This window comes from Halichoeres trimaculatus, unplaced genomic scaffold (genome assembly GCF_033239565.1).
Source record: "Halichoeres trimaculatus isolate MK-OKI-2021-1 unplaced genomic scaffold, fHalTri1.1 fHalTri1_scaffold_4, whole genome shotgun sequence".
Lineage (NCBI taxonomy): Eukaryota > Metazoa > Chordata > Actinopteri > Labriformes > Labridae > Halichoeres > Halichoeres trimaculatus.
Genome location: NW_027437182.1, coordinates 26629960 through 26644234, shown reverse-complemented (window position 1 = coordinate 26644234; position 14275 = coordinate 26629960). Strand labels below are relative to the sequence as shown.

Below are 14275 nucleotides of genomic sequence, written 5' to 3'. Positions count from 1 at the left end.
GCTTCCTGTCATGCCATCATTCACAATCAGCAGCTTTCCTTTTGCTCTACATTTCAGATTCAAGTGTACTCCTGTGGCTAGTATGTTATATAACTATGTAGCAAGCATTCAGTGCTCTTTCACTGTGCTGCTGAAATGTTCAGCCAGTCAGAAAGACAGAGAAAAATAGCTCATAATCTTTCTGTGACAGGTTTGTAAGTAACAATTTAGATATGACTTCCATTCAGCATAGAAAGCTTGGAGTCGGGGACACTGTTAATTAACTAAATTTCTCGCTTGGGCAGCTTCCCTAAACGCTGCATTTTTACACCAGCCAATGCAGAGTCTTGATGGAGAGCTGCAAGCCAGCCTCTTCCTGTGAAATTGCAGTCAGAGAAGTCTGTGCCTCAAATGACCCATTTTGCACCCAAGACTAAGTACTTTAATGGGTGTTTTAAGTGTCACTGTCCTCTGCAAAGAGTTGTCTCAAATGAAGACCGATGCACACCATGTAGCTCCTGCACCTTTTTATTTTTCTTTATGGCATTTCTGGTCGTTACTTCCTATGAGGTTATGTTCTTTGCTCCTAATTTCATATGTTGTTTTTTTTACCCTGGCGATAGTTGTCAGTGCCGGAGAGTTTGAAGTGTATTATTCACACTAATGATAGGGTGAGTCAGTAAATAATTTCTCAGAGATTCACTTTAGCACAGTGGCAGGCTCTGCACATTATTTGTCGGAGTCTGTGAAAATGGGGACAGTTAGCTGTGAAGAGGCCTTCTAGGAGACAGCGTGAAGTCTTTAAATTTCCAATTTGCAGTACAAATATAGCCGGTGTTTGTTTATGACTCGGAGGCTAAGCGGCGTTGACAGTGATACATGAAACATGACCCAAAGATACACTGCGAAAAATGAGTGAGAAGGATGCATCAATGTTCATGCAAGACACGTAGGTTTAGGTCTGGAGTGCTAGGTGAGACTTGCAACTAGTTTTGATTTCTCCAATGCACTGTAGGTGTACTGAGGTGATTCCATTGCATGTTTCATGTTTGGTGACACTGTCATTGTGAACTTGAGGCATTACACTCAGCTTACTGTTAGTTTATAGCATAAAAAGGAACAGGGTTGTGGTTGAAAACAAGTACAACACCTAATATGTAATTGCTTTCAAGTCTTTGCTAATTTACAAAGTGCTTTACCAAAATTCCCCTCATAATGAATCATTTAACAGTCCTTAATCTTTATTTTTCCAGAATATGAAAAATAAGTCTGCCTACAGGGTGAGATTACTTTAATTAACCTGTTTTTGATACTGATTTCATTTTTACATTTAGTCCTTTTAAAAGAGACAGGCTGCTCTACTCTACTCATTTGAGAGAATGTTCCATTATTTGGATAAAGTTGTTTGCCATCTTTTTTTTATCTTTAATGTCTTTATAAATCCAGGCCAAAGCTGTTTGAGCCTGTCAGTGGTCTACTCTGGCAGCAGCAAGTCTCTTTCACAGGAACACAGGGCTGCCACTGACATGCCTGGAGGCTCCCACAGAAGTTACCAAGGTCACAAAGCCCCAGCCACAATACTGCTACTTCTCCACTCTTAGCAGCAGCAGCAGCAGGCTAGCTGTCAGCGTCTGACACTCTCAGATGCTAAGTCCTCTCTTGGGGGTCAAACTCCCAACCCGGATCTCACTATTCTCTACATTTGAGGGGGATGTCAGCAAGCGCTGTATGCAGCATGCACAGTAAACACTGCTCATGCACTGAGGTAACCCAGTGGGCTATACCAAACCAGATCTGCCAAGACGTGCCAAGTGCTCAGTCCTCCACCATCTGCTAATAGTCGACGGAATCCCCAGGGACCCTGCTAAGTCAACCTAAACCAGAGATCAGGATGTTGTTGTCTTGTCTCAATAAGAAGACAAGCACTTTAAAGGTTGTTCTGTTCTCCAGAGAGGGGAAGTAAGAGCCAGGGAGCCGGGGAAGATGTTTTTGGATACAGAAGGGCGATACAAGAAAGGAAGAGAATGAGAGAGCAAGTCGTGGTGCTACATGGAGAGTGTTTGTGTGTATTATCGCTCCACATTTTTGTGTTGTGAAAAAGGAGAGCCATCTGGAGCTTTATCACTGCTTTGATTTTTTTAAAGAAATGGACTGCAAACCTCCTTTTTTGTTGGGACTTGTGTGGTCATGCTGCTGTTATGACTGTGTTTATGTTTGTGTGAGTGTGTTTTATTGCAGGTTATTGCTATTTCTGCCTCCTGTTCCTTTATCATTCCCCCTGATTTGTGTGTTTTCTCTGATTTATTTTTGATTGTTACTTTCAATTGCATCCCCAAACACCACCCCATCATTTTCTACCAGTCATTCATACTTTTCACAGCTTTTGCTTTTATGTTACAGGTGTTCAATGACTGTTTGACACTGTTTGATTTTAAATACTGAAAACACAAAGCACGATTCTGATTTTTTTCCCCTCTCTGGATTGGCAGAAGCCATTGCTTTCATCAAATATGAATGGAAATACTGTATACAGCATTCCTGCTGACAGACTATGCCTACCCCGCTGAGCAACATGGTTATGCTGAATTTTTAACATTTCTGTTTTGTCTTTTATGTTTATTTGTAGCCGCACCAAAACTGCATCAAAGCCTCAAATAGTTTTAACAGATCCCACGGCACTCCACTTTCTCCAGGTCCTGGAACTGTTTATGAATCAACAGAAACAACAAAATAAAGTCCTTTCCAAATTTGCCCCATCTGACCCAACCCATGGAGAGCACCTGCAGTGTTCGAGCTGTTTGCCTGACCATGGTATGAAAGAGGCCTGTGTTGGACAGTGGAGCCTGGGGACACTGGTGCCTGTGTGTGCCTGAGTTGATGTGTATGTACTGGATGTGTTTATGGAGACGAGCTGAGGAACAGGGAAGGGGGGTGGTGTGTGGAAACAGGGTGGAGAAAGTAAAGAAAGTTTGAACCTGGAGTGTGACTGCAACACTGTACTGTATGGTTCCAGGGACCTTTTATGTTGTGACATGCTTTATGTACATGAATAACTTCTAGATTTCTTATACCTGCCAGAGGTTATCTTTATCCCCTAAATCAGGAAAGTAAGTCTAAAAGTATCTGAAGAGCCATATAAATGTATATGTGACTCAATAAATGTGCTCATAATCACTGAGCAGTCCAGCCTTTTGATAAGATGAGCCACAGGAGATAACTGAGAGAGTTCAGTCTCCTCCCAAATTGTGCAATACAAAGCGATGAACTGCTTCTGTGGCTTTCCTCTTACGCTTTATCACTCCGGGCACAGTTGTTACATGTGGCTTCATTCCAGCTCAGGCACACTGAAGTTGATTTTCAGAAGTCAATCTCTGCTCGTACCTCGGGATCTGTGTGACAGCCGGTACAGATTTCAAATTGAGGCTTTGTCACTACGCCTTCGATCTTTCAGAGCTTTTCTTGAGCACTTTTTTGTGGAAGTGATTTTAACGGTTTTATTTTATGGTTGCCACAGGCTTAAATTATGCTGTCGGGTCCTCCCCACTGTAAAATTGATCCATGCATAGATCTCGTCGCTATGGCAGGCTAGCTGCAAATGCTGAATGGGAATCTGGATTGGAGATTACTGCCAAAGTATTTGTCTGACCCTGATGTGTAATTCCTCAGCCCGTCTAGCTTTATTGCCTCAGAGTCTTCGATTACCACCATGACTGTGGTGTTGTGCATAAATCTCACACTCACAGCAGGACATGGTGGTATTACTCAATACTATGTCAATAGAGGAGACTAGCAGTTAGTGGAGCTAACAGGGACTCTAGTTGTCTCAGTGTAGCATGCCTGCCAGGCTTTTTCCGAATGTTGTTGACTACAGACCCTCGTTCAGCTCGACTATAGCAGCGGCACACATCCAGCCCTCCAGCCTCATCTCCTGCACTGACAGACTGCAGTGCAGTCCAAACAGCCGTCATCTAATGCAGAGTCTGCCGGTGTCCAGGCACCACTGATTTTTTTCACCTTTTATTAACCCGTCATCGAAAATTGTTTTGATGTGAGGCAGGAAAGTACATGTTGTCAGGCTGAACAGCAGCTAAAGCTAAATTCAGCGTAGCCTCATAAGCACATGCTTATGCCACCTGAATGTTGCTCTGTTTAAGTGTTTTATCGTGTACACTAAGTAGTTCTACCTATTGCGTGAGCTGATGTCACTCTTCCACTGAAACACATCTCCTCAGCTGAACTGAGCAGTAAAACATGCTGCAGAATGCTTGTCTCACTCTGAGAAATATCAAATACAGTAAAAATCCGACATTTTCTTAAAGGGATATTTCATTTTTTTTCCTTTTTCCTGTTTACATGTAGTATCAATATGAATGTTAAACTTTTCATTATGAAATAGTTATTTTTCTCTATTTGCCATTATGTTATAAACAAAAGATTGTGGCTTTAGCAGACTTCATGTGATGTAATTGCCAAACCTCTGTGACTCACTCCTTGCCCATCACTGCCCTCATCCAACAAGACTGACTTCAAACTGAGCGGGACATGTGACCTAGCAATAAGAAAATTTGAGGGGCAGGGTCATAGACTGTAAAATATATGGACGTAGTCTCCTGTATGTCACCTGTCTGTTCCTGATTTTGGAAATTCTGATAATAGGTGGGCTTTTAGCCTCCCTACTTGCAGTGAGCCACACCTGTGAATTGGACAAACTTGTGATCTTGAACTTCTAAACTATGAAGTTACAAAAAAATCACCCCTGTACAGTGTGTGCTGATAATGTAATTAGTGATTTAGACCCAAGACATTTTTTTGAAACAGGCTGTTGATATGTTTCTAATTCGATAAAAGTCTGCCGTTTTTTTTTTTTTTGGCTTGGTGTGTAAGTGGTTTCCAGTCTTTCTGCAGCCAGCCTCAAGTGGACACTCAATGAACCGCAGCTTTTAACACTTCTGCACAGACTTCATTTTTTTAACCAGATGTTTCCCCTTGGGCAGGATGCATACTGTAAGAAAGGCTTCAGTCTAAAAAAAAAATCCCCCTTATAGTTCACAAAAAAGACCTATCATCACATTTCTTTTTGATAAATGCTATAAAATCTGTACCGTAACAAGTCAGATGAATGAAAGATGCTGAGTATTTAGATGCGTAGTAGTCAGTGCTTAATAACTCAAGGTATGACTTCACCAAAAATCTTACATTACATCCTGTCACTAAATGGCAACATCTGTTCTAAAATGTTATTGTAATGCCTATTAGATAGAATGGTTGTAGAAAAATCTATTTTTAACTTTCCTCTGTCACACTGTACCAACAGTGTTTTTATTTTGGGTTTATGGCAACATAATGACTGCCTTTATTCATTTTTTCACATTTAGTGGGGGACTTTAGAGCCTGCTGGCCTCTTGCTGAACATACTGGCACGGTCTATGACTCTAAACAGTGGGCTGATCAAAAAAACCCTGACATGACTCTAGAGAAAAAAACGCTCTGCTCTCTGACACTCACTGCACCACAATCTGTCCTCTCGCCACTGACTCCCCTTGATCTCAGTGTGATGTAGTGTACACTCACCATATGGACGAACCTGTTCTTATCACTATTGCTCCTTCACTGTACAAACCTGCATGTGTTACGTGTGTTCACACAATTCTGGAAGTAAACTAACATTTTTGTTATTCCATATGTATATCAGCTACATATCTTGCTTAACCCAGCAGTTGTACCTCTAATTAGTTAGTTATGTGAGTAAATGTGATGCAGCTGGTGGCAAAGCACAGATAAGAACAACAACTGGGATGTAAAAGCAATTGAAGGCAACCTAAGTCACACAGAGGAGTAGTTAATCTGTCAGTGGTGCATTGTGCTTCTTAGCTTTACTGTAAAAGGCCTTCATTAAAATCTGAGTGATGTGGGGCTATTTTCAATTACAGCTGAGAATTAGTTGTGATGGTTGGCACTGGTTCTAGACATTTGACTCACTTCAGGTGTCCAGTCATTTTTGTTCAGTAATCAGTATGGTTCAATCTCCAATGATGAAAGTTTATTTTCTTGTCTACATTTTGTAGCGTTAATATATGATAAGGGCAGTGCCTTCTTAGTTTTAATGCCTGTACTTTGCAAATGCTGCAGTGAGCACCTGGTCTGGTGACACAGTGTCCTTGGCTGAAAAATTCACTCACTTAACCCAGAACATCTCTCCCATTTTAGACCTGAAACGCAACTCAAATGAGTGACTTTCAGTCATCGCCAAACAGATGGCTGCAAAAGAGCATTTTCAACTACAAGGACAAAAAAAGGGGATATGAAGCATCTCATGTCAAATAGAAATAATGAGGTTAGCAGTTCTCATTGTCTCTGTGACAGAGAACTGAGAACAGTCCTACAGTGCACGCAGGAATGTCCCTATGAGCCGCTATTTGCATGAATCTCCATGTAGCCATGAGACAAGTCATTGTTTTGAAGCTAAACTGTGTTCTTTAACACAAGCTGGCACTCTTCTGTAATAATTATCAGCCTTTCCAGTTTACCTTTATAAGGATGAACAAATACAGAAATGTGTCTGTGCCAACTCACCTGATTTGAAGCACATTTCTGGTCCGATACATTTTTCTGCTTCTGACTCTGCAGCTTAAGGACACCACTGTTGTTGGTTAGGGACTGTTGCTCACTCACTCTTCTGACATTATGCCTCTGTTGGTCCAGGATGTTAGAACATCTATCTTACAGACCAGCGAGGACAGACAGGATTGACTACACAGTGCTTTCAAACATGTTTGCACTATTCTCTTTTACCTTGATACAGAATTATAGGCTATTAAGACACTCAAGGGTAATTTCACTAAAATGGATTGCAGCATCTAATAGCATCAAGAATTGGGCATTATTTGCCCCCACTATATCTGCTCCGCCTCAAGGACTAACTCACAAAGCAAATTGCTCTAATGATATTCAGGCACAAGAACGCCCACAAAGTTCTGCAGCTTCATGCATTTTCCTCCAGTTTTTCATTTAAGTGTGACTTCGATGAGCCACCACTCCGCTCTGTGCTGAGCAGAGCTGCGCTGTATTCTGTCGTTCTGCTGGCACTGAATTCTATCCACAGACATAGTGAACTGGATAGAGGGGGAAAGTCCTCATCACTTGAAGATACCATCTGTTACAGTTCACAGTTCATTAACAGTTCAAAGTCCCTGTGAGGACTTTCTAAGTGATTTTGAAAAAGTCTAACTTCTTTATATATCTCTGATTTTAATCCACAATTTAAAATGAGATCATCAGTACCGAAGTAGGTTATTTCTCAATGCTATTTCTGGATACCGGATAGATTTACGGCCCGTAGAAGTCCTTATGACAACACCATGCCAGCCCATGAAGTTTAGCAGTGGGAAGAAAGAAAAGGAACAGAAGAGCAGAAGAAAGTTAAACTGGAGTGATGGAGCATGGGCTAAAGGCTAAAACAAGGGCTACACTATTTGTGATTATGTGCAGTACAACCCACAGTCAGCAGTTATTCTGCAGTGGTCTGTTCAAATTGGACTGTTCAATCTTCAATTAAATAAAGATTGAGGTTTGTTTACTCTGCTTGGTTAGGTTGTAATGGGTAGACAAACACTGGAAAAGCATAACCTGGATGCATTCACATTAAAAGTTTCAGACACATTAGGAGTTGCGCTAAATATGGCTGGTTACTAAACTACAGTACAAACTGAGTTTACAAAGTTTGCTTGTTGTCACGTTTCAAACACTAGCACAACGTAACTTTTACCCTGTCTCTTTGTACCCGGCAAAAATCTGTCTTGAACAAAGAAAGGCAGTTTAAAAAAGACCTGCTCTCCATTCATTTGCTTCAAAACAAATGCATTTCTTTATAAGAGTCATGTCCTTACAACATTGGGTGAAAGTGCTCATGGGAAATGGAGTCTCTAACCCCTGAAAAACACTAGCTTTTCTGTCTTAGTCTTCATGGTTCTTTTAAGCCTATGCTTTATGAGAGAGAGACAGTGTTGTTTTATCTCATTTGCAGGTTTGGGGGGCAAAAAGCTGCACAATTTTTTAGTGAATCAGGCCCTTATGGTACTGAAAAACTCCACTGTAGTCAGATGGTTGTTGAGCAGAGGAAGAAGTAACTGGTGTCTTGTTATGAGCATCCGTCAGGCTTTACTGAGCTGAATCAGTTTATTTTTGAAGTAGAGAGGGCAGTCTGCAGTCAGAGGGTATGTTGTATTTCTTCTGTGTCCCACTGGAAATGTGTCGACTCTTGGTGTGGCATGATTAGCAGTTATACATACATACATACATACATACATACATACATATGTACATACATATACACATATACATCATACTAGAACAATCTGCATGCAGTATGTTGTTGTTTTTTGTGCATTGACTATTTTTCAGTATACATCTCTTCTATACATAAAGGAAAGACAGTACAGTGACAGTGTTTTGCAGTGGCATTAGGACTGGTAGTAACATCACACCACCAATGAAAAACCAGTGATGAACTTAAGTATAACACTGCTGTTTCCTGTTTTAGCAGATGCTCGACCATGCCCTTGATCTAACACTGCAAACCAGATTCTGCTAACTCCAATCCCATGGCGCTCTTTGGAGAGCCTATGTCCAATAACAGCATTTTTTGTGTTGACAGCCAGTATTTCGGCACGAAACCAAAGCAGTTTAACAACTTTATCCCTCAGTGTTCTAAGAGCAGAAGTTGAGACTGTTAGCACAGCCAGCTCAAGTGTAGTAAAAGAAACAACACTCATCAAAGAATCAAGGAATGACAGACCACTGCTGAGATGTAGTGACTAATCAGATGAAAGTATAACACATAACACTTAGCAGTTGTATTAACTTTCAAATGCATTGATATTCATACTACACAGAAATATTCGCCTTATCAAATTTTTTCCATGGCTTGAACTTATTACATAAGAAATGTTATGGGTTTTTATTGTGAGGTCTAAACAGGCCCTAAGATAAGCATGTGATTAGAACTGTGAACTCCTCACCCTTCTTAGAAGCAGGTCTGGATTGTTTTTCTCTCAGCTAGATCAGTTCAAGGAATGGGCAGATGGGAGATAGGCCCACTCGTGCTACCCAAAAGTGCCCCAGCTGCTGAGTGATGTAGCAGTCCTTGTGTAATGATTAATGAGGCCTCAGGAACGCATCATACTGAGTTTCAACAAGGGACTAGGAACTACTTGGACACCAAAAAAAAACAGCAAAAAGATGTGTTCATTCACATTAATAAGTGCAGTTGGAGTTAGCTCTTCGAGTAACTGCTCATGCTTGCAACTGTGGTTTAGTAGTCACTCTGCTGGGTCAAATGAGGTATCTTCACTGTGACCTAAATAAGCTGTTCAGCTTAAGAGTCCTTAAAGTGATTTATGATATTTCTGTGTTGGCTGTATTGTTTCTGCTTTACTGCTTTATCTGTGTATGATCTTCCATTTTTATCCCCGTGCTGCTGCAGTAGGGGACCTGCACTGTGAAATGGCCCAGTTACTCCAGCCTGGACAGTTAAGGAGTACAGAAGGTTAACTTGTGGCAAAATGTTGGTCTTATATGTATGTAAGAGAAAATATGATAAATACTTCTTCATAATTTTTTGTGTACCCTCTAATGGAAATTCATTTTTTTCCTCATAACCTCATTCTTCTGAAGCTGGCACACTGTGTTAGATGTTGATAAAAACAGAATTTAATGGTTGGCAAATAATGAACCTTATGTTTAAATAGAGGAAACACAACATACTGAAAAATATATGCTCTTTTGGAGTTAAATACTTGTAATGCATTCCAAAAAAGGTATGGACAAGAGTTTTTTTTTAACCATAGTGTTGCATCATCTCTTTTTAACAAAACTGTAAATACTTGGTAAAAATGTTGTCAGTGTTGAATAAGTTGAGACTGGACAGTTAAGTGTATAAACTCCCCTACTAGGGAGCCATAATGTTGTAGTATGCAGATTGTTATATTGCCTTGTCATTCTGAAGTATGAAAGGTCTGATATGAAAAAGACATATCTGATTAGCAGCATATGATACTCCAAATCCTGTAATGTTCAGCATGATAACAGGCATGGGCTTGCTGCCCCACTCCTCCTTACAGTGTAGGATGTACTGTCCATGGTTTTCTTATTTGCTTCAGTCTATGGTGCACTCCAGCCCAGAAGAAGTTGAAAGAAGTTGCAGGTTTGTCTGGTCATGTTGTGGTTTCATCTTGACACGGCACATTTGTAACCTACATGAGTGGATGCAGCAACAAACTGTCACTTCTGAGAAGTGCAGTTAATTATAACCAGTCGTGATACTAACCTGATGTAAAAATTGACCAAATTAGCTGTAAGATGTTCCTCAAAGTCTTTTCTTTTTAGAATTTCATAACTTTTGAATTGTTCTTGTCCCTGTCTGAACTTTTTCAAATATTTTGTGATATCACTTGTAATGTTGTTTTTGAATCATCATCTACTTGCAAGTATGACTAAATTTCCACTCAGATGTTTTTTTCTTTCTTGCTTTACAAAAAAATATAAACAAAACAGGGCATGAAAAAGAAGCCTTCTACACTAACTGCTGGTGACATTAAAAGCACTGAACAACTTCCATTGTTTCATAAAGCTATATCACTGTCATGTAATAGCCATTAGGTCCTTTTTGTGTTGTCTTTGATCTGGGAATGTCCTATCTTGTTTTACATTGTTATTCTTTTTAAATAATGTCACTTTTCTCTTTTTTATAGGTGAGCCACACAAGTTTGACCCGAACTTCAGAGGCCCTGTTCACAACAGGTACTACATACACACGTTACTTCATACCCTTTAAAAGTCATTGCATCAAACAATGGGGCAGCACTGTACTGACCGCACTGCAAATGTCAAAAAAACATCAACTCACCTGCATTTCATCATAATCTCAGAGACAGAGTTCTCAATACTGAAATTAAATGAATGGATGTTATGATCCCGATCCCAATTATCTCAGGTCACTTAGTTGGAGTCAACCTTGGTGTTTTTTTTTTAATTGAACAGTTTTTGCACTTTGACATGAATGTCTCACCCTGATCATTTTTGATAGCTGTCAATGAATACAGTTCAGTGCAAAACACAAACATGCTAACTTATCTAAGATGATGTGGAACTCCAAACTAGGCTGAAACTTCATGCATGAAACTTAATGTGCACATTCAGCAACACTACAGCAACAACAACCACTGTATGGCAGTCTACGGGAACTGCAAAGGGACATTTAGCTCAAAAAGTTGAAACGTGTCCAAAACCTAGAACAGATGGATATGTTAATATTAGCTTATCCTGTGGGTAAAGTGTCAGCAGTGTGAAAATATTTCAACTAAAAAATGAAAGCAGTCCAGCAACCACTTGCAATATGCAACATGATTGCAAGGCAGTGGCAGCAGAGCTGCATTTAATACCACAAATATGATACAAAATGTAAAACATGTAATATAATTTACTGAGTAACAAACAAAAGGCTCTTTTGAAAGGATAGATATCCATAAGAGAGCACAAAGGCAAAAAGTTCACTGGGAAATTAATTGAATTGATCATTTTGGACAATCAGCTCATCTCTGGGGTAGAGAATGCAAGTTTTCGTCATCTTTTGGATCCATGGTATATCCTCCAGTATAGTTACTACATTTTCAGGCCCTGACCCTCTGTTACAACAGGCTCCCATGTTAATGCTAGTTTTTGAGTTTCGGGTAATCAGGTCAGGTGATACAGTAATCTGTTTTTTGGGAGAAAAAGGAGTAAAAATAGTAGGGCTGGGACGATATGCTATTCTTGGGATGTGATTCTGAATTTTGGGGTGCCAATTTGATTTAAATTGTGATTCTTCAATATTTAAAATTTTTGTGATTTTTGGTTTGCTTTTTCAACACCAGACCATGTAAAAAGGTTAAATTATGATGATAATGTCTACAGACATTGCCTGGAGCCATATTGTCCCATAAAATGCACATCACGTGAGTCAGAGTGAAACTTTTCACCATCTGCCGGAGAAAAGTGGTAACTTTTTTCCAATCCAGTTTATAAACAAAGATTAAAATAAAGAATTTGAATTTGAAGAAATATGTTTCTTTTTTTACATGGAATCTGGACTTTGATATTGCCAAACAAAAAATCACAATATATTGAATTACAATTTTTTCCACCCTTAGAAAACAGGGTAAATGATATCATATCAAAGCTGTGTTGAAGTCCAGTATTTATGTCCTGGGACTGGCAGCTGGGTGCCTCCATAGTGAATCATGTGAGTGTGGTGACAGCAGCATTGCCTCAAGTTTATCATGTAAAACTGCATGCACATCAGTTTCATGTGTCACAAACAGCAGAGCATGTCAAACAGCAAACAGAATATATGTGAACTTAGCAACAATACTAACTGACCTACATTAAAAGGAATAAGCTGAAGATATTTGTGTCAACAACAAAATGATGTGCAGCTGTATTTTGAAGGAAAATACAAGTTTCAGATCCGGACTGGAGCTCATATATACTCTTTATGAATAAAATCAGATCAGTATTTGGGGCTGTTTGGGGAAACCTAGAAAAATTTAATGACTTGATAAACTTTGAAAGAAAAGAATCAGAGCTTGACTTTTTCCCAACATGTGAGTCTTACATGTGTATTGATTCTGCCGATTATGTAATCTTTCTGATGCCCACCCCCCATCTGGGTGCTGCTGGATTGATCATTTGTCATGCAGCGTTAATAAAGATCGAGGTTGAAATGCTGGCAGCTCTCTCCACTCCACTACACGGATCAATGGCCATAAGTCAAGCTGGTGGCTGGAGTTAGCCCAATGACACACACTATTAACCGTCCAGATACACCCAAAACAGATGTAGTCCACACAACTCCTCAGCTGTGTCAGGATGAAAGTGAAATGTCTCCTGTTTTTCAACACCGTGGAGCTTCTGCTGATGAACTGCAGGAAGCTATCAGCCTTATGACAACCACAATTTTGCACCAGGCACATCTTTTTTATGCAAGCAATTATTAGGGCCCAAGCACTGACAGTGGTGCCGTATCCAAATTCACGTGTAAATGTCAGTTATGGAAAAGTCACCTGAAAAGATTTCAAATGCGACCTTGAGTATCACAGAGCTACAATCTTCAAGGTCGAGTGTTTTGTTCTACAGTTTAAATGACTTATAGAAGTGAAAAAAGGAGACTCGATTTTACAACATTTTGATTTCTTTAGCACAATGAGGAAGAGCAGAATTTTGCCATAAAGCAAACCCCCCAAGCGTGTCACCCCAGGCTTTTCTTGCCTATCTCGTCATTTCCTCAGCTAATGTAGGCTCTCTTCTCTTTTATGTTCAGTGTTAGTTTGGCAGGCTGCTGTGAAGGCATGTTTCCGTCCTCCTGTGTCTCTTTATCCCACCCTCTCCAGCCCATTTCACTGCTACAGATGGATGAAGGCTCCAAGGATACTTTGATGTTTCTGTGGCTCAGAGGCTTCTCTTAATGAGAAGGGGGGAGAGACCCATCTCTGTGGGCGTCTTTAGGGGTGGAACAAGATATTGATGCGGCAGTAGATCCACATCCTGGCTTGTGTGTGTGTGTGTGTGATACAGTTATTGATACACCAGCCCCCAAATATTGATGATTTACTTGAGAAAATGCAGCTCCCCAAACAAACTTCTAGATAAACTCTGCCTTTGACCCAGTCAGCCATTCCCTTATGACTCCTCCAGTGGCACTAATGACACAAATGAAGGGCACATTAAAAGGACTTAATCAACTGAAGACAAAGAAGACATTGAAATAATATCAGACAGCAGTGAAAAGAGGTTAAAGGTCCCATATTCTGCTCCTTTTCTGCAGTTTAATATGAATCATTTATGTCTTCATTAAATGGTTGTAACATGTTTTGGTCCAAATAGCCAATGAATCAAGCAAAGCAGCATTGTTTCCAGGCTCTCATAGCCCCTCTGTTCAGAATGCTCTGATTTAGTGGGGGTGACCTTTATATGTAAATGAGCCACCGCTGATACCGCCCCGCTCTTCCGCGTCACCAAGAGCGGCACCATGAGCTCCGAGTGCACAATGTTTAGAAAACAGCGAAGCTCGTTTACCGTAATATTACAGGCTAAAACAACAGGCTAACCGCAGCTGAAGTTAGCATCCTGAAGCTAACACAGAGACAGGGGGGACACTGAGGAAAAGCTCTTACATCTGCTCCACAGCACACAGCATTTAGAATACTCACATTTCCAGGGTCTGAGGTTTGTTGGTGGATGGTTGGTAATGCACCTGGATTCA

General features: G+C 40.2%; 1 protein-coding gene across 4 annotated transcripts in view; it reads left to right on the top strand.

Annotated features, from left to right (window-relative positions):
• The window catches only part of slc44a5b (solute carrier family 44 member 5b), a 35116-nt gene that overhangs the window by 3197 nt on the left and 17644 nt on the right, over window positions 1-14275 (top strand). For all 4 annotated transcript variants that reach the window (XM_074668033.1, XM_074668032.1, XM_074668034.1 and 1 more), the window contains exon 2: window positions 10728-10776. In XM_074668033.1, coding sequence (XP_074524134.1) covers window positions 10728-10776 — 49 coding nt within the window. The remainder of the gene's footprint in view (window positions 1-10727; window positions 10777-14275) is intronic.